The following is a 27,570-nucleotide window of genomic DNA, read 5'->3' as shown; positions in this document are numbered from 1 at the left end:
AAACTTTCTGCAGCGCTGGGTGGTGCGACAACCTCCCCTGACCAGTAAAGTGACCCACCATTAGCTAACTGCACGTGGCCACTGGCTGTAGTCAGGCTGCTGGTGCAGATGAAGCCGTTTATCTCCATCACCGGCTAGATCCGCCGGTATTCTGAGCTCGCCCTTGTGTGTGTTGGAATTCTTCCTCTACGAAGCATGCCCTCACTTGGTGAAACCCACATAAAACCTACGGGGGCGGGGGGCGGGGGCTGGAGCGGTGGACGCAGGTTCGATTCCCCAGGACCCACGCAGGCCAGCTGCACAAGGCGGCGCAGGAGTCTGGAGTTCGTTTGCAGTGAATGGAGGCCCTGGCGCGCCCATTCTCTCTCTCCCTCCAGTAAGTAAATAAAATCATATATATAAAACAAACATATCGGGCAGGCGCAAACGCACATCAAATGACAGGCCTCGAGGGTTGACCGGAACGCAAACCATGCGACAGGCGCGGCCCAAACACAGACAGACAGAAGCCCGCGAGCTCGCCGCCGGTCCCCGCGCCCGGGCCGCCCGCCAGCTCTCCCACGCCGAGGCCGTCGCCTCCCGTGCCGGTCCCCGCCCTTAGCGCCGTCGCTTGGGGGACACCCCACCTCCCCGAGAGTGGCTCCCACCCACCCCCAACTGCCCGCCATCGCATCCCGCCCGCGGCCGTGGGCGCCACCAGCCGGCCCTCACGACCCGGCCTCGCCCTCGCGCCCGCCCAAGCCCCGACAAAATGGCGGCCGGCCCGCAGGCGCCAACCATAGAGACGGCCGGCGCGGCGCGGGGGGAGAGAGAGAGAGGGGCCGCGTCTCCACGGGCCCTTCTAGGAGGCCAGCGCGTCGTCTCTATGGTTCCGGGGCGTCCGCGCCGGGTCACGTGGCTGGTGAAAGCGGTCGCGGAGGCGTGGAGGAGGGGAGGGGACTTGGGCGGGAGGCCCCCGGGCATTGCTGGAGACCCGGCGACGACTGCGTTGTCATGGAGTCGTGGGGCCGGGCTCGCGCATGCGCCCCCTGAGCCTCCCGGCCGGTCGTGGAGCCGCGACCCCCCCCGGCCCTAGGTGAGAGAAGGAAGACTCGGCTCGGGGGGGTAGGGGGGAGGCGGGGGTGCGGGAGGGGAGCGAGGATGGTGCGACCCTGAAGGTTGGGTCCCGGAACCCGAGGAAGGCAGGAGAGAGCAGGTGAATAGGGGAGGAGAACCAGGGAGGAATGAGGGAGAACCAGGATTTGGGTATGGGGGGGTCGGAGGGTCACATATTGGGGTTAGAAGGACGGGCCACCCTCTGCTCTCCTGGGCCTGCGTGGGAGAGGGATTCGGGGTGAGCAGGGCACCGTGCGTGGGGCGGGGGCTTGTGTCACAGGCAGGTGGGGGAGAAGCGCTGAGGACAGGTGGACCCTGGCTGGGCCCTGAGGTCGGGCCCAGCTGAGTGCCCGAGGAGAGAGGGCCTGCAGGCCCGCTGGGCCGCAAAGCATAGGGTCCGGGAGTGGGCCAGCCGGTGGGCACGAGGGCTGCTAAGCGGGTGAGGTCCCGGCCCTCCATGTAGGAGTTGTGCCCGGATCACAGGTGTACCATCTTTCCCCAGAAACCTGCGCCCTCCCCAGCCCGCCCCCCCCAATTTGTTGGTTATGTCTCTTGGATAATTGCCAGGCGTGGTGGGCCAGGATAGGGATGTGAGGGGAGAAGGTGGGTAGTGCCAAGTATGGAGTTACTGTTTAGTGGGTAGGTTGGGGGCAGTTTTGATCGGAACCCAGGACTCACGCCAGAGCCAGGCTCCCTGTTTATTGCTTGAGTCCTGGCAGTTCGCATTGCCTGGATGGCTGCCCAGGAGACTGGTGTTATGCCAGTCACAGCACAGTCCTAGGGTCTGCCCAGTTCTGCCCCGCTGAGCTGGCAAGCCAGTTGATGCCTGGAGGGGTGCACATGCTGTCTGGTGCAGATGCCCTGTGGGCTGGTCCACGTGGATAGGTGGGTATTGCTCCCGTGAACTCTTTGCAAAGTTCTCTAATCCTATTGCCCTTCGAAAAGGTGAGGTTGGAGAGAGCCACCCTTAGGAAACTGTATAGAATTGTGTAAGACCTTGAAATTTCAGCCAAGTTGGAGAATGGGAATGAATGTGAAGGGAAATGTAAGTAATATTTAGATGGGGGGTGGTCAGATTTTTCCACCATTAAAATAAATACACATTCTCCCTTAATGATATCTCTGAACATGCAGATCAAAAGAAAATGACTTCAGATAAAATCTAGTTATACATTTGTAATTCTTCTTTTTCTTCCTTTTTTTTTTTTTTTTTGGTTTCTCAAGGTAGGGTTTCACTCTAGTCCAGGCTGACCTGGAATAAACTATGTACTCTCAGGGTGGCCTCGAACCCACCGTGATCCTCCTCCCTCTGCCTCTGTGTTGGGATTAAAGGCGTGCGCCACCACACCCGGCATATATTTGTAATTCTAACTGGGGTTACTCAGGGTTTTATGGCTGTTGACTTCTTTCTTCCTATGGCTTTATCACTTTATTGTGTGTAAGCCACTGCTTGGGCTTTCTCCTCACACCTCTGTGCACGCATGTTCTACACGTGACATATCTTAAAGGGAACGTGAGCTCTCAGGAATGTTGCCTAGTATCTATAAAAGGAGAGAGCTAAAAGTAGCATTCGGAGCCTTTCTTAATAACCCTGGAATCTTCTTTTCATCCTCCGCTCAAATCTCCCCATGAATTACACCAACTTGGTTGGTGGATTTGTCCCTGGGGTTTTAATTTCCAAAGAAGGTGTGCACTGGACTAGACCTGAAAGTCAGAGCTTGAGGTGGTCGTGGTGTTTGGAAATGTAGGCTTGACCTTCAAGCTGTTTGGGTATTTTGGTACAGCTAAACTGCCTGGGTTGTCAGAGAGTCAGCAGAACAGAAAGTTGTTAGAACTTATTCTCTTGAATACCTCACATAATCTTTGTGTGCAATTACCTTGAATTACATTGAATACCTCACATAATCATTGTTGGAGGCTGAGGTTGCAAAGACAAAACCAACCATGTGGTTGAGGAGATGGATACTGACTCTAATGTAAGAAGTGCAAAAATAGAAGTAAGCACCAAGTGTGGTGGACACATGCCAGGATTTTATCTTGTGCCTATTTATATAAACCTATGTGTTGATTAATTTTCCATTAGGAATGTTAGTGTATTCTGCCCTCTTTTGGACAATGTGTTACATATACATGCAAAAGAGGCCCAACGAAGGTCAGGTCTGACAATTTGGGAGTTTACAAAATACAGGGATCTGAGATGTTTAAAAAATAGTGGCTTCTCAAGCTGTGTCAGGAAGCACAGAGATGAGATAGCTTTTGAGTGTCTAACTTCTTTGTAAAATTATTCTGAGTAGCAAAAACAAAAAAGCCCTTCTTGAGGCTTTTACCTTTTGCCATTTGCTGTGGTCCTGAGTTTGATAGGTACTAGTGTAAAACGTCTCCCCTCTGCTGCTCTGTCGAGAGCGTTCTCTGATGCAGTGTGCATGTGGATGTGTCGGGCTAGTCCATGCCCTCAGCCCCCCTTCCTCCCAAAGAAGAGAGGTGGGACGAATGTAGCTCCTCAAGCTTGCTCCCACATGAGCCTCCCTGGCTGGGGTACTCAGGCTTCTGCTTAACGAGACTTATTGATGTTAGAGACTTTCATTTTTTTAAGTTGTTTTTGCATAAATAGAGCCACTTTACCATTCTAAAGTCATTTACGTGTTTTTTATTTCCCACTGCTGCCAATTCACCCATATCTAAAATTTTAGCATCTGTTCTCCTTTTAATGGGCTTGTAAACATTTCAGTATTTTGACTCCAGAATTAATATTGGCTTGTATGTTCTTGATGAACCAAAGTAAATTCCTGTGTATTTTCTTTAGTTCCTCTGACCACGCTTTAATGAGGGGTAGGCAAGACTTTTTACATTGTCTTGTCATAAGAATTTCAGAAGACTAAATCAGGATACTTTGTATGCCGATGCCTTTGTTAGGTTCTTAATTAGTTGCAACTGACATGAGCTGCCCTTCCTGTGCGGAGCAACAGTGGGGTCAGGCCTGCGATAGGCTTCATGCCATCCACAAGCCACGTCTGCTTCCATTTTGAAGAAGGCTCTATTCATTTTTGGACAGTATTATTTTAGGAAAATTACACTACGCACATTTGTTGGGTTTCATACAAAAGGATCCTGATTTAATTAGAGATACAGTTTTACATTTTAGTCTGCTTTTTAAGCTGGGTTGTTCAAGCTGTCAAACATCATAGCTGTCAAAAAGAGGGTGTCTTTGCACAGTTCTCTGTAAGATGTGACAGTGCTATTGTTTATCTTTTGCGCATGTAGGATTAAACATGTGACCTGCAGAAGAGTGCTTGATTTGACAGGAAATGAATAAAGATGCCAGGTCCCTGAAATGAGTTAGATAATGCGGCAAAATAACTTTTACTTGGAATTGTATTTAGAATTCACTGTCATTCACATCAGTTTTGTGCCTCTTTAGTCCACTTCAGCTATTTGCAAAATTATGAGCAAGAGGATTGTTCAACAATGCCCAGAAGCCTCCTTGTCTTCTGTTTCATTACCTGGGAATCCTTCCTCTTTCTGCTGTCCTCCCCAGGTGGTGAGTTAGCAGGAATGTTGTAGGCGTGGGTTTGCCAGGCTCAGTGCTGCTTGACGGGGTCTAGTACTTCTCTCCACTCAGGATAGCTGCATAGAGGCATGAGTGGATTGTGAGTCAAAACATCACAGGCTTTTTTTGTTTGTTCATTTTTTCAAGGTAGGCTTTCACTCTAGCCCAGGCTGACCTCAAACCCACAGTGATCCTCTCAGTGCAACCTCCTGAGTGCTGGGATTAAAGGTGTGCCACCATGAGTGGCAAACATCCCAGCCACCCTTTCTGTATCCCTGCAGTGTCTTTATGTTCTTTTTTTTTTTTCTTTAAAGAGAGAGAATGAGGATGGGTATATCAGGGCCTCCAGCCACTGCAAAAGAACTCCAGATGCATTCACCCCTTTGTGCATCTGGCTTACATGGGTACTGGGGAGTCGAACTAAGGTCCTTAGGCTTCGCAGGCAAGTACCTTAACCACTAAACTATCTCTCCAGCCCCCCTTTTTTTGTCTTTTATGTTTTTATCACCTCAGTCTTACCTCGTGTTAAAGCATCTGGAGTGTTCTCAGCCTCTGCCAGCCTTTTGTAAAGTCACTTTGTCTCATTATACCGTGGGTGTAGGTGTGGGTATGCAGAGGACCAGTATGTCAGACCTGTGCGTCTCTCTGGGCCCTGTCTTACACAGACTTCCTTCCTATCTCTTAGCCCTTGCTGCCTACCCACTGCACACAGTGGTTCACCTGGGCCACAGTGCTCCTTTCTCCTACCTCCATGTGGGGGTGCACACCTTTTAACACCAGCCCTTGGGAGGCTGAGGTCCTTTTAACACCAGCCCTTGGGAGGCTGAGGTAGGAGGACGGCTGTGAGTTTGAAGCCAGCCCAGAGTATAGAGTGAGTTACAGGGCAGCCTGAGCTAGAGTTTGACACTGCTTCAAAAACCTCCCAAAATCTGGTTAAAATCCTTCCCTAACATCCCACTGCTCTTGAGTTAATCCAGAGTCTTCCGAACATGGATTCTGAGGTACTGCCTGTCACTGAGCCCAGTGTCAGAGCGTGGCATGCTCTTTCTGCCTGTGGCCTTCACTCTGCACACCACGCCTGTCACTCGCTCATGCCACTGACTTCTCCTCCTCTGGATCCCAGCTCCATAGCACTTCCTCAGTGCCCAGCCTCACTCCGTCGTCCCTGACCATGCAGTCATTAGTTGTGTGATCCCTTGGCTGCTGCTCTCTCTCCAGATCCTAAGCTCCAGGAAGGACACAGCACGTGTGTTCTGTTCACTGTGTGTCCTCACTCCTGGCACAATGCCAGTTCTATAGTGAGCACTTGATCATGCGCTTTTAAGTAACTTACCTGAGTCTCAACTTCCTCCTCTGTAAAATGGGATCACAACTGAGAAGGACATTGCAACACTCAAGTCTGACAGTATTAACAATATGTGTTAGATACCTTTATACAATGTAGACATGTTTATGGGGCGGGAGATTGGCATGCCAAAACCTTCAGCCACTTTAGTTGAACTCCAGACACATGTACCACCTTGTCCACATGTGAGACCGTGCATACTTGCATTACCTTGTGCGTCTGGCTTACGTGGGACCCAGAGAGTTGAACATGGGTCCTTAGGCTTTGCAGGCAAGCATCTTAACTGCTAAGCCATCTCTCTAGCCCAAAATTTTTATTTCTGATATTTCTACATATAAATTTTTTTTTCTTTGCTATGATGCTGGGGTTTGCACTTAAACCTCATGCATTCTAGGTAAGCCCTCTACTACTGAGCTGTACCCACGGACCCCATCCCGAGTTTTTAAACCACGTGTGTAAGTATGTGTGTATATATTTGTGCCGTGGACCCCCCCCCCCCCACACACACACATAGACACATTTGGTTCTACTCTTCTTCAAAGACTCTAGTGGTCTATTTGAGAAGCTGTCCTGTGTGAGGCGGTGCTGGGTCTCGAGCCTACAGATGTCTACTGGGGAAGCGCGCCTTGCTGGTGGATATTACCTCCCCCTCCTTGGGGAGGAGGACAGGTTGACTTGCTTACCCAGTCCAAAAAGCCTACTCAAATGTGCCTTTGTTAGCAGTTCACAAAGCTCCCACTGAATGTGGCTATGTGCCTTGAATTTGTAATGGAATTGGAGGGCAGCAGGAGGACTGTGAATTGCTGCTCTGGGTGGAAACCATTCTGTTGGTAAACTTGAAGCTTTGTCAATTGAGACCACTGAGAAGTATAGCTGAAGTGGGCGAGACCAGTGTTTTTTGTTCATATTTTATTCAACATTTGGATCACCTGTTTCAGCTCTCCAACCAATGGCTGCTTATGTAATGCCTGTTTTTCATAGAGCAATCCAGATGAAAGGACTGTCTGTGAGCCAGCTTCCAGCCTTCTAAAACATGGAGAGGAAAATCCCACCCCGAGAGAGCCCCAGAAGACCCTCGGTCAAGTTGGGCAGAGGCACAGAGACGAAGAAAGCAGCCCGGCAACTTGGTGTGGTGGCCGCTGAGTCAGATAAGGACTCGGGATTCTCAGGTTAACAATACCTCATCCTTTCTGCACTGTAATGAGTGATTTGCCTGAAAAAATTTCCTCCCTAAAGCTCATTTGTGTGAGAAGATGAGAACTTTTCCCTCAAGGATAAATAACTGTACAATTTCTTCATATGGCAGGGTATTCATCGAAGTCACTATGGGGTTCTTTTTTTTTTTTTTTTCCAAGTTAGGGTCTCTCTCTAGCCCAGGCTGACCTGGAATTCACTATGTAGTCTCAGGGTGGTCTTGAACTGACAGGAGAAATTTGTCTTTAGGTGAGTTTTTTTTTTTTTGTCCTTGTGTGAACACTCGAGTATACTTTTACAAACATAGATGGGATAGCCTACTACATACTCAGGCTTTATGGTTAGACACCTTGTTGTGTGTGCGCCATTGTTAACTGAACCATCTTTAAGTGGTGAATGACTGATCTGTGAAGGTGACATTTAAAAAAAATGATTTATTTGTTTATTTTCAAGAGGGTGGGGAGAATGGGTGGTCGAGGCTTGTTAACACTGCAAACAAACTCCAGATGCATGCACCACTTTATGCAGCTGGCTTTATGTGAGTACTGGTGAATTTGACCCAGGCCATCGGGCTTTGCAAGCAACCATCTTTAGTTGCTGAGCCATTTCTCCATTCCTAGCATTTGTTAAGAGATTAATTTTGCTATACTTAAAAGTCCTCTCCCTCTAACAATCTCTCCTGATACTTGTGCATTTTGTGTTTGGACTGTGAGCTACCTGGCCCAATTCTATAGTCTATTAGAGATAAGAAAGTAGAACAGCTTTTTGTTTGTTTGTTTGTTTGTTTTGAGCCAGGCTTACTTGAATTCTCCATGTACTTAGGGTGGCCCCAAACTCATGGCAGTCCTTCTACCTTAGCCTCCCAAGTGCTGGGATTAAAGGTGTGCTCTACCATGTCTGGTTCTCCCCATGGATATCTTAATTGTGTGCTAAGGTTCTTTTTTATTTCCAGTTTTGAAGATAATAATAACAACTTGAACTTAATGTAAATATTTTTGTCCTGGGATTGTGAGGGTTTTGCCAGGGATTCAGGATCAATAGCATCCTGATCATAGGACCTTCTGTAGGGGAAGATTAGTAGATATCATCCAAGCTTGCAGTAATGAATCCGTCAGTTTTGTCAGTTTCTTTATTTATAGTGGGGAATGCAGAAGTTAATGAACGCTAGCACTCTCCTGTCCTCAGATGGATATATTTTCATCTCATAGGCATACTGAATGCAAAGCCAAATTGTAAATAGACTGTTACACAGAAGGGGAAGGCAATGACCAAGGGAATAGAAAGATAAATTTGTTTCTTGCCCAGGCCAGTCCAGAGAAGGACAAGTGACCTTGTAGTACTTTAGGTTTTCTTCTTGGTCTCACATGTGGTTTCCTGGGCTTGCCTCCTCATGGTGCTCACTCTAGCCCCTGGAGATGCTGGCCCTGAGGACTGGGCAACAGCTCAGAAAGGAGGTTTTATGAACCAAATGTCTTTAAAATCAGACAGGTCTGGGAAACACTGCAGGTCTCGTTTCTCTTCCTATACCTTGTTTTGTTTTTTCATATCATAAAGGTGATACATAAGATAAGCTTAGAAATGTAGGAAAGTCAGAGAAGGAAAGTATTACCCATAGAGTCTTCATCTATAAGACCCAGGCCTGTTGGCATCTGGGTTCTTCTTCCAACACCTGTGTTGAGAAGTACTGTACTATTCAGACATAGGGCGGTATTCAGAATAACCAGGTTCACTCAGTTGCAGAAGGTTGCTCCGGTAAATGACTCTAGCCACTCCTGGGCCCATGCCAGGCATTTCCTCAGTGTTTGAGTAATTTTAGTTACCTTGGGTGTGATGACATTTGCACCTGAAATTAACCAAAAGGGCAAAAAGTAATTATGAAATTTGTAAAACCAAGGTGGTGCTTTAATTATTTTCCCAACTTTATATTTTGAAAAATTGCTAATCTCTATAATATAAAGTGAGGGAATCCCCTGTAAGAATGATACTTTCTTTCAGATCCACTGGGTATTATCATCTTGCCGTATATTCATATTCTCTCTCTCTCTCCTTCTCCCATTACCACATACATATATTTTTTATTTTGTCTTTTTTTTCCCCCTTCAGTGCTGAGGAATGAACTTAGGACCTTGCGCTTGCTAGGCAAGTGCTCATCTGCTGAGCTAAATCTCCAACCCCCATAGATACATTTTTGAAAGTAAATTTCATACAATTGACATTTTACTCCAACATCTTCAGTGTGAATCTCTTAAAAACAAGGACATTCAGCCAGGCATGGTGGCACATACGACATGGTGGGAGGCAGAGGGAGGAGGATCTCTGTGAGTTCAAGGCCGCCCTGAGACTACCGAGTGAATTCCAGGTTAGCCCGGGCTAGAGTGAGACCTACCTCAAAAGACCAAACAAACACACAAAAACAAGGACATTCTTCTGTGTGAGTATAATACCATTATCAAAGCTAAGAAATTTAATGCCAATAACACAAGTCAGTCGGTGCACGTTTCCTTGGTCCCGATAATGTCCTCTGTAGCTGTTGGTCTTTGTTTTGGATACAGAATCCATTAGAGGATTGCATATTCCATTTAGCTATCCCACCTTTTAAACCTTCATTTAATCTAGAATAGCTCTCCAACCTTTGTTTTCCCTTTTTATGACATTGATGTCTTTAAAAAAATTTTTTTTGTTTATTTTTATTTATTTATATGAGAGCAACAGAGAGAGAAAGAGGCACATAGAGAAAGAGAAAGAGAGAGAGAGAATGAGCGAGCCAGGGCTGCCAGCCACTGCAAAAAAACTCCAGATGCGTGCGCCCCCTTGTGCATCTGGCTAACATGGGTCCTGGGGAACCTTAAACCTTGAACCTTGAACCTTGAGCCTTGAACTAGGGTCCTTAATAAGCTTCACAGGCAAGCGCTTGACTGCTAAGCCATTTCTCCAGCCCTGATGTCTTTTTTTTAATTAATTTATTTGAGAGAGAGAAAGAGGCAAAGAGAGAGAATGGGTTTGCCAGAGCCTTCAGCCTCTGAAAACGAACTCCAGATGCATGTGCCACGTTGTGCATATGGCTTATATGGGTCCTGGGGAATCGAACCTGGGTCCTTTGGTTTTGCAGGCAAGTGCCTTAATCACTAAGCCATCTCTACAACCCAACAGTGACGTCTTTGAGTAAGTCCAGCCTGTTGTTTTATAGAATGTGCCACACACTAAATTTCCTTATAATTTCTTCATTATTAGAATCAGGGCAAACTTTTTTTTTTTTTTTTTTTTTTTTTTAAAGATTTTTTTTTTTTTAAGATTTTTTATTTATTTATTTGAGAGCGACAGACATAGAGAGAAAGACAGATAGAGGGAGAGAGAGAGAATGGGCGCGCCAGGGCTTCCAGCCTCTGCAAACGAACTCCAGACGCGTGCGCCCCCTTGTGCATCTGGCTAACGTGGGACCTGGGGAACCGAGCCTCGAACCGGGGTCCTTAGGCTTCACAGGCAAGCGCTTAACCGCTAAGCCATCTCTCCAGCCCCAGGGCAAACTTTTTTTGTTTGTTTGTTTTTGTTTTTTTCTAGGCTGACCTGGAATTCACTATGTAGTTTCAGGGTAACCTCAAACTCATGGCAATCTTCCTACCTCTGCCTCTCAAGTGCTGGGTGGCATGCACCACCGCACCTGGCCAAATTTTGTTTTTTTAGCCAGAATGCTACATTGTTGATATTTTATCCTTCCCACTCCAACATATAAGGAGAGACTCCTAAATTGGTCTTTTTTTTTTTTTTTTTTTTTTTTTTGGTGTTTCAAGGTAGGGTCTCACTCAAACTCACAGCGGTCCTCCTACCTCTGCCTCCCGAGTGCTGGGATTAAAGGCATGCGCCACCACGCCCGGCGTTAGTCTTATTCTTGATAATGTTCTGGTTGATCAGTGGTGACAAAGTAATGTGTATCAGATTTTGTTATTATTAAAATAGTCTTTTTAAGGCTAAGGATGTAGCTCACTTGCTAGAGTACTTGCCTAGCACGCAGAGACTTGGGTTTGGTCCCCAGCATGGCCAGCCAACTTCCAGCTGCTAGAAAGACTGACACAGGTGAACTGCAAGTTTGGGGCCTTCCTGGGCTACAGAGTGAGTTCAAGGCCAGCCTGGGCAACTTAGTGATACTTTGTCTCAAAATAAATGGTAAGAGGGCTGGGGATCTCGTTGAGTAGTGCAGTACTTGCTTAGCATGTGTGAGGCCCTAGATTCAATTCCTAGTACCACCAAAATTAAAATAACCTTTTCTCTTTGTAATTAATAAGTAATTTCTAGAATGATTCTTTGAGATTACATAAGTAAACTGTGCCCTAACAAACTCTCCCTGCCCTTTTCCCATTTTGTTTTGTTTTGTTTGTTTGAGGACTGTATAGGCCAGGCTGGCCTTGAACTGAGAGCCATGCTCCTGCATGTGTATACCACTATCCATGGCTTCCAACACACACTTAGGCACTAGTGTTGTACCCATTGACAATCTTTGCTAAATCAGATGTAGCACTGGTGATTTAAGAGTTGTGGTTTTGAGCTGGGCATGGTGTACTTGGGAGGCAAAGGTAAGAGGATTGCTGTAAGTTCAAGGCCACCCTGAGACTACATAGTGAATTTCAGGTCAGACTGGGCTAGAGCAAGACCCTACCTTGGGGAGGGGGTTGTGTTTTTGTAATATTGTTCTTTTGTCCATTGTCAACTGACCGCTTCTCTTTCCTCCCATATTACCTTCCAAGTTTCTGTGGATTACTGAAATTCTTTTGTAATTCAGTTTGCTACCTCTCCAGTAACATCATTATCTCCTTTCTTCTTTTTCTTGTTGTGAAATATTTATTTATTTAATTAATTAACTAGAGAGAGAGAGAGAGAGAGAGAGAGAATGCCTACTGCAAACGAACTCCAGATGTATGCACCACCTTGTGCATCTGGCTTACATAGATACTAGGGAATTGAATCTGGGTCCTTTGGCCTTGCAGGCAAGTGCCTTAACCACTAAGCCATCTCTCCAACCCCTTTCTTTTTTTCTTTTTTATTTCTTGAGGTAGGGTCTCACTCTATCCCAGGGTGATCTGGAACTCACTCTGTAGTCCCAGGCTGGCCTCAAACTCACTGTGATCCTCTTACCTCTGCCTCCCAAGTGCTGGGATTAAAGGCGTGCGCCACCATACCTGGCCTATTTCTGATACTTTAAGTTGTCCCTCATTTGCCAGTGGGAGTCCCACCTAAGTACCCTGTGTCTGTCTTTGACTCATTCCCACTCAGTGTTTAAGTCCCTTGTTGCTTTCTGGGACAACAAGCTATCCAGGGTCATCTTGTTCCTTTCTGGCTAAAAACTTGAAATCAATTATCTCTAAGGACCCCTTGTTTCTTTATGTACAATGTCATTCAGACTCCAAGTCCCAGGAGTTACTAGGGATGCCTTCTGAGTTTGGAATTATTTGTTTCTAGTATAATAGTTCTTAACTAGAAGTGTTCATTTGATTACTTGTTGGATCAAGGCGAGGACTCCAATAGCCATAATTTTTCAGAAGTGTCCCTAGAGGTTTTCAAGTCTACTCATTGCCAAGCTGCAAAAAAATGCAATTGCTGATAGTTTCATTCACTTAAATTACATTTACATTTCAGTCTTACCTCAGCCAGATTCTCAGATTCTTCTGGGGCTTTGTGGTTGTTATTTGAGACAGGGTCATGCTTGTACCCAGGCTGACCCTGACATTTTTTTCCCCCTGAATGTTGGGATTAAAGGCATGCATCAGTATGGCTGGCTTGTTCTGATTCTTTCTTTTTTAATGAGAGTGCGAGAGAGATTGAGAGAGAGAGAATTGGTGCAGCAGGGCCTGCAGCCACCGCAGTTGAATTCCAGACATGTGTGCCACCTTGTACCCATGTCACCTTGTGCACCTCTCTTACATGGGATCTGAAGTCTGGCAAGTGCCTTAACTGCTAAGCCATCTCTCCAGCCTGATTCTTTTTAAAATTTAATTTAATTAATTAATTTATTTCAGAGTGACAGAGAGGCAGAGAGATTGAGAGAGAGAGAATGGTTACACCAAGGCCTTTTGTAGTTGCAAACAAACTCTAGATGCATGCGCCACCTTGTGCATCTGGCCTACATGGGTTCTGGGGAATCGAACCCGAGTCCTTGAGCTTTACAGGCAAACACCTTAACTGCTAAGCCATCTCTCCAGCCCCCCTGATTCTTTTTGGAGATGGGATCTACAGGCATGAACCCCCACGCCTGGTTTATGTATTGCTGGGCCAGTGCATTTAGGCAAGTACTTTGCCAACTGAATTCCATCTCCCGCCCCATACTCTGATATTGATGAGCATGTGGGATAGTCCCCGACTTCTCATATCATAGTACAGCAGTATCTTTACTCCAGCAAGTATCTACCTACATGCTTTTTATTTTGTTTTTTAATGAGAGAGAGAGAGAGAATCGGTGCACCAGGGCCTCTAGCCACTGCAGTCAAACTCCAGGCGTGTGTGCCATCTTGTGTGCATGCGCACCTTTGCTTGCTTGTTTGAATCACCTTGTGCGTGTGGTATACATGGAGCCTGGAGAGTGGAACATGAGTCCTTAGGCTTTGTAGGCAAGCATCTTACCTTACCAGCCCCTAAGAACATTCTTTTTATATGGAGTTTACATAAGGCACCTTTGTTTTCTTTGCTTTGGAGATCATTTGTATTAGTAACTTTGACTTTGGCAGCACTGTGAGCAAAGTACTTGACAGAACCGACTTAAGAGAGGAACGCCATGTTGGCTCCTGGTGTCTGAGGGTCTCAGTCCACAGTGGCTGGGAAGGCGGGGTGGAGTAGCTTCATTTGTGCCAGAGAGTATGAGGCGGTGGCTTGTTACATGGCAGCTAACCAGGAGCAGAGAAAGCGGGCTAGAACAACCTGCCCCGCGCAGTCGGCTTCCACCAGTCAAGTCCCATGTCCTAAAGGCTTCATGGCCTTCAGTATAGGGCAACGAACTGAGAACTGAGCATTCAAACCACAGGCCTGTGGTAGACATTTCAAATTCAAATCAGGGTAGCATCCTTTTATTAATCAGAACACCAGCAGAGTAGGTGCTTGAGAGGATAGAAGCATTTTATTGTTGAGATAAAGAGGCCCCGGGTGGGGAATGGGCACCCCAGGGCCTTTCAGCCACTGTGAACAAATTTTGGATGCGTGCGCCCCCTGGTGCTCATGTGTGACATTGCACACTTGTGTTATTGTGCATCTGGCTACATGGAACCTGGAGATCTGAACATGCGTTCTTAGGCTTCATAGGCAAGCACCTTAACCTCTAAGCCATCTCTCCATTCCAAGAGAAATATATATATTTTATTGACAATTCTATGCTTACAAACAACAAACCATGATATTTCCCTCCCCTCCCCCAGTTTCCCCTTCATAACTCTGCTCTCCATCATATCCCCTCCCTCTTTCCATTATTCTCTCTTTTAATTTGATGTCGTCATCTTTTCCAAGAGAAAGTTTTTTAAAAATTTTATTTTTCAGGCAGAGAGAATGGTGGGGGGGGGGGAGATAGAGAATGGGTGCACCAGGGCCTCTAGCCACTGCAAATGAATTCCAGATGAATGCACCACCTTGTGCATCTGGCTTACATGAGACCTAGAAAATCGAGCCGGGGTCCTTAGGCTTCACAGGCAAGCTCCTTAATTGTTAAACCATCTCTCCAGCCCCCAAGAGAAATATTTTAACTTTAGCTTTGACAAACTTACCAGAGTTTTTTCACCAGAAAACTCTGGACAGTTATTTTCAATTTAGCATCAGTGTAAGTTCTAAGATTTATAGCTTGGTTTTGTTTCTGTTAGTCCACTTACATCTTGTGGCATCCAGAGTCTCTGAAAATCTTAATTCTTCCTGGGTTACACATTTTCTTCCCTTATCAACAACAGATTCTAAAAGTGGTGACCTAACTTTTAAATCTTCAACTCATTTCTCATATAGACTGGTGATAATTACTTCCACATGAACCCTAATTAATGCAGGCTTTTATCTATAAGAGAGTTAAAGGAAGTCAAGAGGAGCAGTGATGCTTAATTGTTTGGTGTGGGAGAGAATTATGGATCTCATTGAAAAATCCAGTGAAATGTAAAGACCTCAGAAATTTCACAGAACCACATATGACAGATGTTCCTTTCCATTTTAAGGGCACCATGGCCTCTTAGGAGCTGGACTAGGGCCCTTAGCCAAAAGCTTAAGCAAACTGACCATTCTTCTGCCCACCAGATGGGAGCTCAGAATGTCTGAGTTCTGCAGAACAGATGGAGTCAGAGGACGTGCTGAGAGCCTTGGGCTGGAGCAGAGAAGACAGGCCAAGGCAGAGCTCCAAAACTGCAAGCAACGCCTTCCCTACACTGTCCCCCATGGTTGTCATGAAGAATGTGCTGGTCAAGCAGGTGAGGACTCGTGTGGCCCGAAGTCTTTGCAGGTGAAAGTTTTTGAGCTCCCTTGGGACAAACTATTCCTCTTTGCCAGGCAGAGACTTCAGAAATAAACACAAGAACCCACTGATGTGGACTTTCAGTCCTGGGAGAAGATGTGACCTTTCAACTACTGATCCTGTTTTAAAAGGGATTGGAGCTATGGCAGAGTGGCTGAGCAGTTGCCTAGCATGTGCAAAACCTTGGTCTAGTTCTCAGGAAAACACACACACACACACACACACACACACCCCTAAAAACAGAACACAGAAGTACGAGGGTCTGAACTTGTGTTCTCATTTTTGAGATGAACTATTTTATTTTTATATTCCTAGTTTGTTCAAAGGAACCTTGAAATGCTTTAGTCATACATAAAGGAACAAAACCAAAATGTCATTTTAATGGAAGAATTTAGGGTAGCATCTAAAGAATTTTTCTCTTTTCCTTCCTCTCCCCTCAGTGCTGGGAATTGAACCCAGTTCCTGTGTATATTAGGCAAGAACTCTTACCACTGAACTATAGCCCTAAGAATCTCTTTTTTTTTTTAATTTTTTATTTATTTATTTGAGAGCAACAGACACAGAGAGAAAGACAGATAGAGGGAGAGAGAGAGAATGGGCACGCCAGGGCCTCCAGCTACTGCAAATGAACTCCAGACGCGTGCGCCCCCTTGTGCATCTGGCTAACGTGGGACCTGGGGAACCGAGCCTTGAACCAGGGTCCTTAGGCTTCACAGGCAAGCGCTTAACCGCTAAGCCATCTCTCCAGCCCCTAAGAATCTCTTTTTAGTTTGAATTTCCCTGGGAATTTAAAATGTGAGACGTGCTTATGACCCTAGTCCTTGGGGAGGCTGAGGTGGGAGGAGCGCAGGTTTGAGATGCTGTCTCACAAGAAGGGCGGGCGAGTGGGTAAGGTGCCTGCGGTGCGAGCATGAGGACCTAGTCTGGGGTTCTAGCACCCATATAAAGCCCTGGGCACGGAGGCATGGGCACTGGGGGGTAGAGAGAGGAGGATCACTGGGTCTTGCTTACTTTCTGGTCCAGCAATTCAGTGAGTCACAGGTTCAGTGAGAGACTGTCGGAGAAAACAGAAGGTGAAAGAGCAATTGAGGAAGACTGACAACCCCTGGCTTTCACATGTGCACGCACACGTACCCACAAACACAAGTGAACATGCGTACCACATACCCCCCACAAGCCACACAGACACCTGTGTTTCAGAGGCAGGGACTAAAGCCATGTCATTAGTGATAAAGCAGCTCTTTGGTGGGCTGCGATGGCCGCTCCCTGAGTACGAATGCTTGCTGCTCGAGCGTGACGACCGGAGATCGCTCCCCAGCACCAGGTGAAAAGCTGGGCCTCGCTGTGTGGCTGTGTGCACGCTCTCTGTGCTGGGAGGCAGCGACAGAAGCCCTGGGGCTCTTTGGCCAGCCATCTTAGCTGCACATGTGTACACACACACACACACACACACACACACACACACACACAGTTTTTGTTTTTTTTTTTCAAAATTTTTAAAAAAGAGGAAAAGACTAGCAGTGCGAGCCAGGTTCTTTGGTTGGTTGTGAGGCACTCTGTGTTGGGCTGTGCTACAGAACCGCTCGTGTGTAGTCATTGTCTAGGCAGGAAAGAAATAATTGCCTAAAAACATCTTTGGTGTTTGGAACTGAGAACTCAAACGTATAAACTCAGCTAAGTTAGAGTAAAGAATTGTGAGGAATGGAAAAGAATGACTTAAGCCACACAACATTAAACGCACATTACTTGGGCCATAGATCGCAGTTCTTGCATTGATTGGGATACTTAAATATAGTGAGATTGGAAATCTGCTTCAAGTGTTGACCTTCCCATCTAGGATGCGAGGTTACAAGAACATAGCTGACTGGAAATGTTAATTGTCTTAAATATTACTTGGTTATTTCTGAGGAACACAAACTGAATTTTAGTGAGGTAACCTGGTGAGTTCTAAAAACCTACTCTGAAGATTTTGCTTGGTAAATCACATCTCAGCTGAAACCTCAATTCTCTCTCTCTTTTTTTCAAGGTAGGGTCTCGTTCTAGCCCAGGCTGACCTGGAATTCACTCTGTAGTCTCAGGCTGACCTTGAACTCACAGTGGTCCTCCTGTCTCTGCTTCCCAAGTGCTGGGATTAAAGGTGTACACCACCACACCCAGCTTCATTTCTCTTTATTGAAAGGAAAACGGTAAAAGACAGGAAATGAAGCCCAGTGAGATTGCCCCCGCCTCCACTACCTAGTACCTCTGGGCATCTTGCTCTTTGTTACTTTTCTTTTTCTTTTCCTCTGGCTCTCTTGACCCTCTGTGTGCAGCCGTGTTAATAAGCCTTCTGTGTTGTAGGCTAGGCTGGCAGGTCCAGGAGACACAAGCAGCCCACGCTCAGGACAGAGGAGGCTTTTCCAGGAGTCTCACTGGACATGCACAGGGCTGGCAAGGTTGGTAGGCCTGGTCAGGAGATAGGAGGCAGAAGGACAATCTGGGGTCATAGGGTTTTGTTTTCTTAAACATACTGGAATCTACCACATTCTAAAACTACCTCTTAAAACCTCTGCATACATGCAATGTTTTGATTGTTACTTGATTTTTGCTTATTTTTTTCAAGGTAGGGTTGCTGTACTATGTAGTCTCAGAGTGGCCTCAAACTCATGGTGATCCTCCTACTTCTGCCCCCTGAGTGCTGAGATCAAAGGCATCACCATGCCCAGCTTAAAATTAGTAGTTTTTTTTTTTTTTTTTTTTTTTTTTGCAAGCAGAAAGCAAGAGAGCTTGAAGAGGAGACAGAGAGAGAATGGGCACGCCAGAGGCTTACAGCCATTGCAGTCGAACTCCAGATGCATGTGCGCCTTGTGCATCTGGCTTATGTGGGTCCTGGGGAATCGAACCTGGGTCCTTTGGCTTTGCAGGCAAATGCCTTAACCGTTAAGCCATCTCTCCAGCCCTGTTACTTGATTTTTGTGTGTGTATGTGTATGTGTATGTGTATGTGTGTGTTACTTGATTTTAGGAATTTATTTTATTTTATTATTTATTGTTTTTTGAGGTAGAGTTTTGCTCTAGCCCAGACTGACCTGGAATTCACTATGTAGTTTCAGGGTGGCCTCAAACTCATGGTGATCCTCCTACCTCTGCCTCCCAAGTGCTGGGATTAAAGCCATGCCCCACCATGCCTGATGAATTTTTCTTTTTCTTAAATATAATTTTTAAAATTTTTAATTATTTTGGGAGAGACAGACAGAGACAGAGAGAGCGAGCGAGAAAGAAAGTAGCAGATAGAGAAAGACTGAATGGGCACTCCAGAGCCTCCAGCCACTGCAAACAAACTCTATATGCATGCACATCTTGTGCCTCTGTCTTACATGGGTTCTAGGGAATTGAACCTAGGTCCTTTGACTTTGCAGACAAGTACCTTAACTGCTAAGCCATCTCTTCAGCCCCCGAATTTTTGTTTTCAAATTAGGGTCCCACTGTAGCTTAGACTGACCTGGAATTCACTAGTTCAGGGTGACCTCAAACTCATGGCAATCCTTTTATCTCTGCCTCCCAAGTGCTGGGATTAAAGGCATATGTCATTACACCCAGCTTGAATTTTTCTTCTTTTTCTTTTTTGTTTTTTTTTTATTTTTTCAAGGTAGGCTATCACTTTAGCTCATGCTGACTTGGAATTCACTCTGTAGTCTCAGGGTGGCCTCAAACTCTTGGCGATCCTCCTACCTCTGCCTCCCAAGTGCTGGGATTAAGGGCATGAGTCACCACGCCCGGCAAATTTTTCTTTTTAAGTGTTTGTTTCTTCATGTTGAAAATGAAAGCTTAATGAGAAATGATCCCGAGATCCTGTCTACATCTATAATTTTGTTCCATTCCCTCAGCCAGCATAATACAGTTTGTAAAATCTTGTAATCAGAACAGATCACCAGCAGCTTCAGGAACAACAGTGCAGTGAAATCACCCGGGGAGAGCTCCGCAGTGGAGAGTTGGGGAGCAGCCGCAGGTGTTTCTTCTGACTGAGATGAATCAGGTTGAGCTCTGTATTGAGAGACACCTGATTTCGGATTTTCTCTTGACATGTGGTTTCTGGGCCTTTGTACCTTGTTTTTTGTTCATTTTTTTTTTTTTTTTATTTGAGAGAGACAGAGAGCGAGAGAGAATGGGTGCGCCAGGGCCTCCAGCCACTGCAAACAAAACTCCAGACACGTACACCCCTTTGTGCATATGGCTAACGTGGGTCCTGGGGAATGGAGCCTCGAACTGGGGTCCTTAGGCTTCACAGGCAAGCGCTTAACCATTAAGCCATCTCTCCAGCCCTGTTCCTTGTTTTTGTTACGAAGACGGTTCCAGAGCTGCCTCTTTCATCCCAGCCTTTGCAGGACAGATGTTAAAGTGGGTCTAAGTGCCCAGCACATGCTGAAATGTGTGCAAAATGGGATGCATTTGCACATGTGGAAGTCTTAACAAGCTTCAGAGTAATCACATGTCCCCTATGTGACTCACCAAAGATGAGAACCTATCTCGGGCTCACTCTGTGCCTCACTTCATTTGCACTTGAATCTTTGGGACTGGGTTGGAACAGAACTTTTTTGGAAACAAATAACCTTCTCCTGCTGGGTGTGGTAGAACTTTAGTTTAAAAGGGGGCGGGGGCGGGGGCGGAGAGATGGCTTAGCGGTTAAGCATTTGCCTGTGAAGCCTAAGGACCCTGGTTTGAGGCTCGATTCCCCAGGACCCACATTAGCCAGATAGATGCACAAGGGGGTGCACATGTCTGGAGTTCGTTTGCAGTGGCTGGAGGCCCTGGCGTGCCCATTCTTTCTCTCTCTCTCTGTCTGCCTCTCTCGCTCTGTCTGTCCCTCTCAAATAAATAAATAAATAATGGGGGGGGGGGAATGCTCTGGGCATGGTGGCACATGCCTTTAATCTCAGCACTCAGGAGGCAGAGGTAGGAGGATCACCATGAGTTCGAGGCCACCCTGAGACTACATAGTGAATTCCAGGTCAGCCTGAGCTAGAGTGAGACCCTACCTTGAAAAAATAAGAACAAACAAATAAAATAAAATTTAAAAATAAATGCAAGGGCTGGAGAGATGGCTCAACAGTTAAAGGCAGTTACTTCCAAGATGCTGATCCAAGTTCAGTTGTCCCAGCACCTACATAAAATCAGATGCAAAGAGGTGCACACGCTGTGATCCCAGTGCACCTACTATAATGGGAGGAGAAGCTGAAAGCTTGTGAGTTTAGCACATGCAGTGCAAAACAACAGGAGAAGCCCCATTTCAGAGAACGTGGAAGGAAAGGATGGACACTCTGAAGTTGTCCTCTGACCTCCACACTTGCATTGTGGCCACAGACACACACATGTAAATGTAGAAATGTGTAAGTGATGGGTGACATCATAGAGGCAGTACAGCTCTCCAGTAAGATGCGTTTTAGAAAGCTAGTATGCGAGTGCATGCCCGTAATCCCAGGATTTGGGAGGTTGAGGCAGGAGTTCAAGGCCACCAGCCTGGGCTAAATAGTGAAACCCTGTCACAAAAAACCAAAAAAGAGTTTTAGGTCAGGTTAGTTTTAGATTAGATTAGGGATAGAATCCCAGTTGCATCGATGAGTAGCTTACAACATGAAGCAAGTTCCTTTCAGTTTCTTAAACCTGTTTCCTATTCATGAAGGAAAATGTTAACTACCTGATGGGTGGGTTAAGGGGATTAAATGAGGTGATAATCTCTGTCAAATATCCACGCAGGGCCAGCATCAACACATGGTAGCTGTTAACTGTTTTGAACAGTTCGGTGGTTATTGGATGTCATTGCTTTAAAAGTGGGGCCCATGGGATCCTGACAGTAACTGTTGTCACCTTTTTTTTTTTTTTTTTTTTTTGCAGTGGTAGACACACACATGCTCAGCAAGCATTCTACCACTGAACTATATCTGCAGGCCCTTTTTATTTTATTTTAAATTATTTATTTATTTGAGAGAGAAAGAGGGACTATGGGAGTGCCAGGGCCATCAGCTGCTGGAAACAAACTCCAGAAGGATGTGTCACCTTGTGCATCTGGCTTTACATGGGTTCTGGGGACTCGGACCTGGGTCCTTTGTCTGTAGACAAGCACCTTAACTGCTAAGCCATCCCTCCAGCCCTGTTTTTATTTTCCATTTAGTTTAGTATGTCTGTGTGTGCACATGTGTGCATGTGTGTGTATGCATGTTGTATATACATGTGTGTGGAAATGCATGCACCCCATACACATGCATGCAGAGGCCAGAGGAGGAAGTCAGGTATCCTGCTCTGCTGCTTGTCAGCCTTATTTCCTTGACACAGTCTTTAAATGTGGAGCTCATCATTTTCCTTTAGACAGTCTGACCAGTGAGCTCCAGAGATCCTCCTGTCTCTGCCCTCTCCCTGCTGGGCTTATAGGCATGTGTGGGCACACCTGGCTTTTTACACGGACTCTGTTTTATTTTATTTATTTATTTACTTATTTGAGAGCAGCAAAGAGAGAGAGAAAGAGGCAGATAGAGAGAATGGGCATGCCAGGACCTCCAGCCACTGCAAATCGAACTCCAGGCGTGCGCCCCCTTGTGCATCTGGCTAACGTGGGTCCTGGAGAATCGAGCCTCGAACCCGGGTCCTCAGGCTTCACAGGCAAGCACTTAACCACTAAGCCATCTCTCCAGCCCCCCCCCTTTTTTTTAGACAGGGCCTCACCAGCTCAGGCTGGTCTTGACCTGACTGTAGCCCATGCAGGCCTCAAATGTATGACTCTCCTGCTTCAGCCTCCTGAATATCTGGGATTCCAGGGAAGATACAACTTTTGGATAAAAAGTTGTTTTCAAGAGCTGGGCGTGGTGGCGCACTCCTTTAATACCAGCACTCTGGAGGCAGAGGTAGGAGGATCGCCATGAGTTTGAGGCCACCATGAGACTAAAGAGTAAATTCCAGGCCAGCCTGGGCTAGAGTGAAACCTTACCTCGGGGGAAAAAAAAAAAAAAGTTTTCAGGTAAAGGAGGTTTCAGGCATAACTAAGCAAAGATAGCCTTTGTTTTAAAGTCACATTACAGTCTTGAGCTTGGTATGTTTTAGCTTTTGCTAGGAAATTGTGCTATCCATATTTTTGTTGTCAGCTGTGACCCCAACTGTGCTATTAATTCTCCTACCTAGGGGCTGGAGAGATGGCTCAGAGGTTAAGGTGCTGCCCTGCAAAGCCTAAGAACCTGGGTTCAATCCCCCAGGATCTGCATAAAGCCAGATGCACAAAGTGGCATCTGGAGTTTGCAGCAGCAGCTAGAAGCCCTGGCACATCCATTCTCTCCCCTCCCCCTCCCTTCTTGCAAACAAAGAAATAAAAATATTAAAAAAATGAATTCTACTTGGAATTTCTTTTTCTTGACTACAAATAGACATTTCCTCAAGTCTTCTCTTAGGCACGTTTTAATGCAGTGTTGGTAGAAGGTGCAGGTGGCGTCCCCGTCGTGCTCTTGGCGTGGGCTCCCTGTGCCTTAGGGAAGCGCAGCACGTGGCGTGGTGCTTGCTCACAGCGTCCTGAATGAGCAGCTGCTCTCTTCTCTCTCGTCTGCAGGGCAGCAGCTCCTCCCAGCTCCAGTCATGGACTGTCCAGCCCTCCTTTGAAGTGATTTCAGCACAGCCACAGCTCTTTGTTCTTCATCCACCTGTGTCATCTTCTGTCAGCTCATGTCACACTGGCGAGAAAAAGTCAGACTCTAGAAACTACTTGCCCATTCTCAATTCTTATACTAAAATAGCCCCGCACCCAGGCAAAAGGGGCCTTTCCCTAATCCCAGAAGAAAGAAGAGCAAACGGGGTGGCAAAGAAAGTTCGTACGGAGAGACTGGGGCCCAGCCTGTCTTCCAGTGAGCCAAGCAAGACTGGCCCTGTGCCATCCAGTCCCTCCACTCCGGCCCCACCCAATACCAAGCTCTCAGAGGACTCAGCTCTGCAGGGAGTGCCCTCCCTGGTGGCGGGTGGAAGTCCACAGACTCTTCAGCCTGTATCCAGCAGTCATGTGGCTAAAGCTCCCAGTCTGACCTTCGCTTCCCCTGCCAGTCCCGTCTGCGCCTCAGACAGCACTCTGCATGGCTTAGAGAGCAGCTCCCCACTTTCCCCACTGTCAGCCAGTTACAGCTCACCTTTGTGGGCTGCAGAGCATCTCTGCCGAAGCCCAGACATCTTTTCAGAGCAGCGGCAGAGCAAACACAGGCGCTTTCAGAATACCTTAGTAGTCCTACATAAGTCAGGTTTGCTGGAGATCACTTTGAAAACCAAGGAGTTGATTCGTCAGAACCAGGCAACTCAGGTGGAACTCGACCGGCTGAAGGAGCAAACCCAGCTGTTCTTAGAGGCCACCAAGAGCAGGGCTCCCCAGGCGTGGGCCAAGCTGCAGGCATCGCTGACATCTGGGTCCAGTCATTCAGGTGGTGACATTGATGCCTTCTCTGATCACCCAGACATATAGCGCAGGGACACAGTTCAAGTCACTCAAAACTCTTCACTATTACCTGCTGTTTCCCACAGCCTATATCGGAGCTTTTCTTCCTAAATTTATTTATGAAGCCACGTGCAGTCCTCAGCTACTGTCTTCACCTGTGGTCCCATGCACAGGAAATTTGAGTCTCTGATTCTGAGTATCCTTGAGTCCCCATTCCTTAGCCTGCAGGCACTTAGCTAAGTCATGGGCAGAGCAAGAGAGACGATTCTATGGGGCTTTTTTAGCTGTCACCTACCCTCATGGTACTCCCTCACCAGGATCAAGGGCACAGTAATAAGGATGTGTGTGCAGGGTGACACCTGCTGAGCCACGGAGTGGGTGATCCTTGTGTCCCTTCATAGATCCTTCCTTGAGGATGTTAGTCACAGAAAAAAATAGAGGAGGTGTGTTTTCATTCCACAAGGCACTTTGCCAGTTGGACGAAACCTAAAATGCTTTGGGCACAGGTTGTGTCTGTTGCAAGCACTTAATTACTTAAAGCTTGTTTTCTTAAACTTGAAAGTCAAGGGAAAGAGTGGTAGCATTTGACTCATACATTTTCATCACACACAGATTTTACTTCAACAAGGGGGCAAAAGACTTCAGATTTTTAGATTTGGAATGGAAGTTGAACCACCTGGATCTGTATTTTATGAAGCACTTTTTTGACTAAGGTCAAAAAAATAGCCCTGGCCAGCACTTTTGGTTAGCAGCCAAAAGGTTCTGGTAGCTCACACTTTCTTGAAACTTGAAGCTTGAGATGGCTCTGGAGCTCCTCAGGGTGCAGTGAAAGCCTCCCCAGTGCAGCCACTCTTCCCCCCCCCCCCCCCCCCCCCCCCGCTTTGCTCTGTGTGAGAGAAGTGATTACACTGTAACTTTCCAATTAAATAAAATCCTGAGGTTATAAGTATAAGGCAACAAAAAAGTTGGGAAGTATTCTTCGTGCCCATTTCCTTTTCACCCCCCAGCTTTTCATCTGCTACATGTCAGGATGGGGAGCCACAGTGGGCAGTCTCATGTTGCTTGTGCTAACAAAGCCCAAGGCGCGAGGTTGGTGCTGTGATGCTGCCTCAAGGTGGACACTGTGATAAGAATTCCCAGCCTGTCAACTTCATTGACTCTGTCACTAAGTGTCTACATAGTACAGATTCAGAGATTGAATCCCCTCAGTTAAAATTTTCACCCTCCTGAAACCTTTGTTCTTTACAAATCGAGTTCTTAGGATTAGCTTCATCTCTCCTGCAAAGAAAGTGTTCTTGAGGTTTTTACTAAGCCCAGAAGTTAGTGATCATATTTGCCAGGTAGTTGGTTGTAACTCTTAACATAGTTTAGGAATTCTAAGGCTCAGGTTGCCTACACTGTGTTCACAAACATGTATGATTTAGTTACGGTTCATATAGAAGTCATCGGTGTGGTAAAATTTTTCAGCTCTCTGATCAACACAGAATTCCCTGTTTGCTTTCTGAAAGGGTTTCCAAGATCAGAGCAAATGTGTGTCTGAGCACACTCGACTCCTTGTCATATTTTTCTCTTGGCCCGCTCCCTTTGCCTCCCCTGAATCTCTGCTCTTGGAGCCACTCGATTCTGCACCATGCTAGGAAGCTTCCTTTTTGGCAGAATGTTTGGCAGCAAAGCCATAGAGACAGGTGCATCGAGAACAGTCTGGGCACCAGTCATGATTCTCACTGAGTGTCAAAAATCTGAAAACACTTGCTGAGAACCAAATGTATTCCACTGGAAAAACCCTCTATGGAGCTGTAGGCCTGTTGGACTCTTCCTCCTAGATCGGGGTTTGTGTTTCCATTCCTGTGGTGGGAAAGGATGATGAAAGCCACCATCCTTCCTCATTGCTGAGTGGCCGAGAGCGTTCGCACCTCTGCCTCTGCTCCTCTGGGATCTGGAAGCTGGAGCCAGAAGGTGCTAGGCTGTTAGCATGGGCGCTCTTTCTCTCGTGGAGTGAGAAGCCTGGGACCTTAAGTAGAGAAGCTAGGTCTTGGAAGGACAGATCTGTTGAGGTCAGAGGCCAGCGGCACATGGAGGAAGCTTGCAGTGGACCAGGAAGATCTCCATGGTGGCACAAGGCTGTAAGTAGTGATGGCCTTAGTGATGCGTGGCGTGTGTTGCGTTATTCAAGTGGCAGAGCTGCTGTTTTCTGAGGGTGAGGAGCCAGTTTTAGCTCAGACCAACCTCTTAAGAGAACCTTTGGTAGATTTTATTGGCAATATTGAAACATCTAAAAAAAGGTTGCTAATTAAGTTGCTAATGGCGTTCAATTATATGTAATTTACTACACCTTTTTTTTTAATTGATTACAGTATTGTCTGACCTCCCTGAGTGACTCCTTCAGCAGACAAGTTGCTCTTGTGCATATATTGGTTTTTCAGCTATGAATTCTTTAGGGTAGAGGTTTATTTACCAAATGTGAAGTCTTTTGAGAAAGTATGAAGTTATATAGAAATTGACTGTGAAATGTCAGAGAAAAATAAAAGTCATTTACTTGAAAACTAGCCTTTTTGTGTTATACTTCTTAAAACTACTAAGATATGAGGCCACCCTGAGACTACATAATTCCAGGTCAGCCTGGGCTGCAGTGAAACCTTACCTTGAAAAAGCAAATCAAAAGCCATATATATAAAATCAATCTTATCTTTTTATCTACTGTAGATCTTTGATCAACCAAAACTCCTTTTGAACTTAGGATAGATAGCCTTGCAAAAAACAAAGAGGACAGGAGTTAATAGGAACTTGATGATGGTCCTGTAAATGGCCGACATGGCGTGTTCTGTAATGAATGACTCCTCTCAAGTGAACTGACTCTATTTAAAAGAATACACTAAAACAGGCAAAAACAACCCTAAGAACTGGATGTGTAGCTCAGTGGTACAGTGGTTGCCTGGCACACACGGCCCTGGGTTCCATCCCCAGCACTGAAGACGACAAAACAAGGGGCGGGGGCAACTAAGAGAAGTCTGGAGCAAACATTTGGGTGGTTTTGGGTCACGTGGAAATACTAGCATTGCACTGTGAATGTGCGGCCGTTGTTCATCCCGTCACTGCTGTGCGCGGGCGGTCTTAGGCAAACGCATAGCCCGTCGCTCCTCGGCTTGGGAGGCTTACGCCGCAGAGGGTGGAGGAGTGAGAGGAGAACGCAGCCAGTGGTTTCCTCCGTCTGGTTAACATCCCACAAATAGAAATCTTAAATGGCAGAACCGCTACAGCTGCACACGGAGACAAAGCAGGGAAGTGTTCTACAGCAGCAAGTATGTCTCAGCCTTCCTGCATGACCCTGTGGGGGGACATGTGGGGTGCTGCTGCCGTGACCAGCCAAGAGCTCTTGCTGGGGTGTTTTAGACCCTGGAAGTTGAACAAGCTTATCTTCATTGAAATCTGGAGTGTTTCCACTATGTCATTTCTATTCCCCCCCCCCCCCGTGTGTGTGTGTGTGTGTGTGTGTGT

General features: G+C 46.4%; 1 protein-coding gene across 3 annotated transcripts; it reads left to right on the top strand.

Annotated features, from left to right (window-relative positions):
- The first annotated feature begins 944 nt into the window (after positions 1-944).
- On the top strand, positions 945-26,621 carry Cipc (CLOCK interacting pacemaker). Of its 3 annotated transcripts, none has more exons than XM_004649387.2 (4): positions 945-1,075; positions 6,969-7,156; positions 15,429-15,598; positions 23,209-26,621. In XM_004649387.2, exons 2-4 carry the CDS (start codon positions 7,021-7,023, stop codon positions 24,100-24,102), a joined length of 1,200 nt encoding a protein of 399 aa, XP_004649444.2. In that variant the 5' UTR covers positions 945-1,075; positions 6,969-7,020; the 3' UTR covers positions 24,103-26,621. The 3 variants fall into 3 exon arrangements, with proteins under 3 accessions (XP_004649444.2, XP_045010886.1, XP_045010887.1); XM_045154951.1 differs by lacking the exon at positions 945-1,075 and adding an exon at positions 1,124-1,195; XM_045154952.1 differs by lacking the exon at positions 945-1,075 and adding an exon at positions 1,877-1,980.
- Positions 26,622-27,570: the final 949 nt, after the last annotated feature.

This window comes from Jaculus jaculus, chromosome 7 (assembly GCF_020740685.1).
Source record: "Jaculus jaculus isolate mJacJac1 chromosome 7, mJacJac1.mat.Y.cur, whole genome shotgun sequence".
In the NCBI taxonomy this organism is placed as follows: domain Eukaryota; kingdom Metazoa; phylum Chordata; class Mammalia; order Rodentia; family Dipodidae; genus Jaculus; species Jaculus jaculus.
Note: the sequence above shows the minus strand (reverse complement) of the source record. Positions and strands in the feature narration are given on the sequence as shown.

Excerpts from the sequence above, each read along its gene's own strand:
- Cipc (XM_004649387.2), top strand. The coding sequence starts at position 7,021 with ATGGAGAGGAAAATCCCACCCCGAGAGAGCCCCAGAAGACCCTCGGTC. Across the intron at positions 7,157-15,428 it reads TAAGGACTCGGGATTCTCAG|ATGGGAGCTCAGAATGTCTG; the intron begins GTTAACAATACC and ends TCTGCCCACCAG. Across the intron at positions 15,599-23,208 it reads AGAATGTGCTGGTCAAGCAG|GGCAGCAGCTCCTCCCAGCT; the intron begins GTGAGGACTCGT and ends TCTCGTCTGCAG.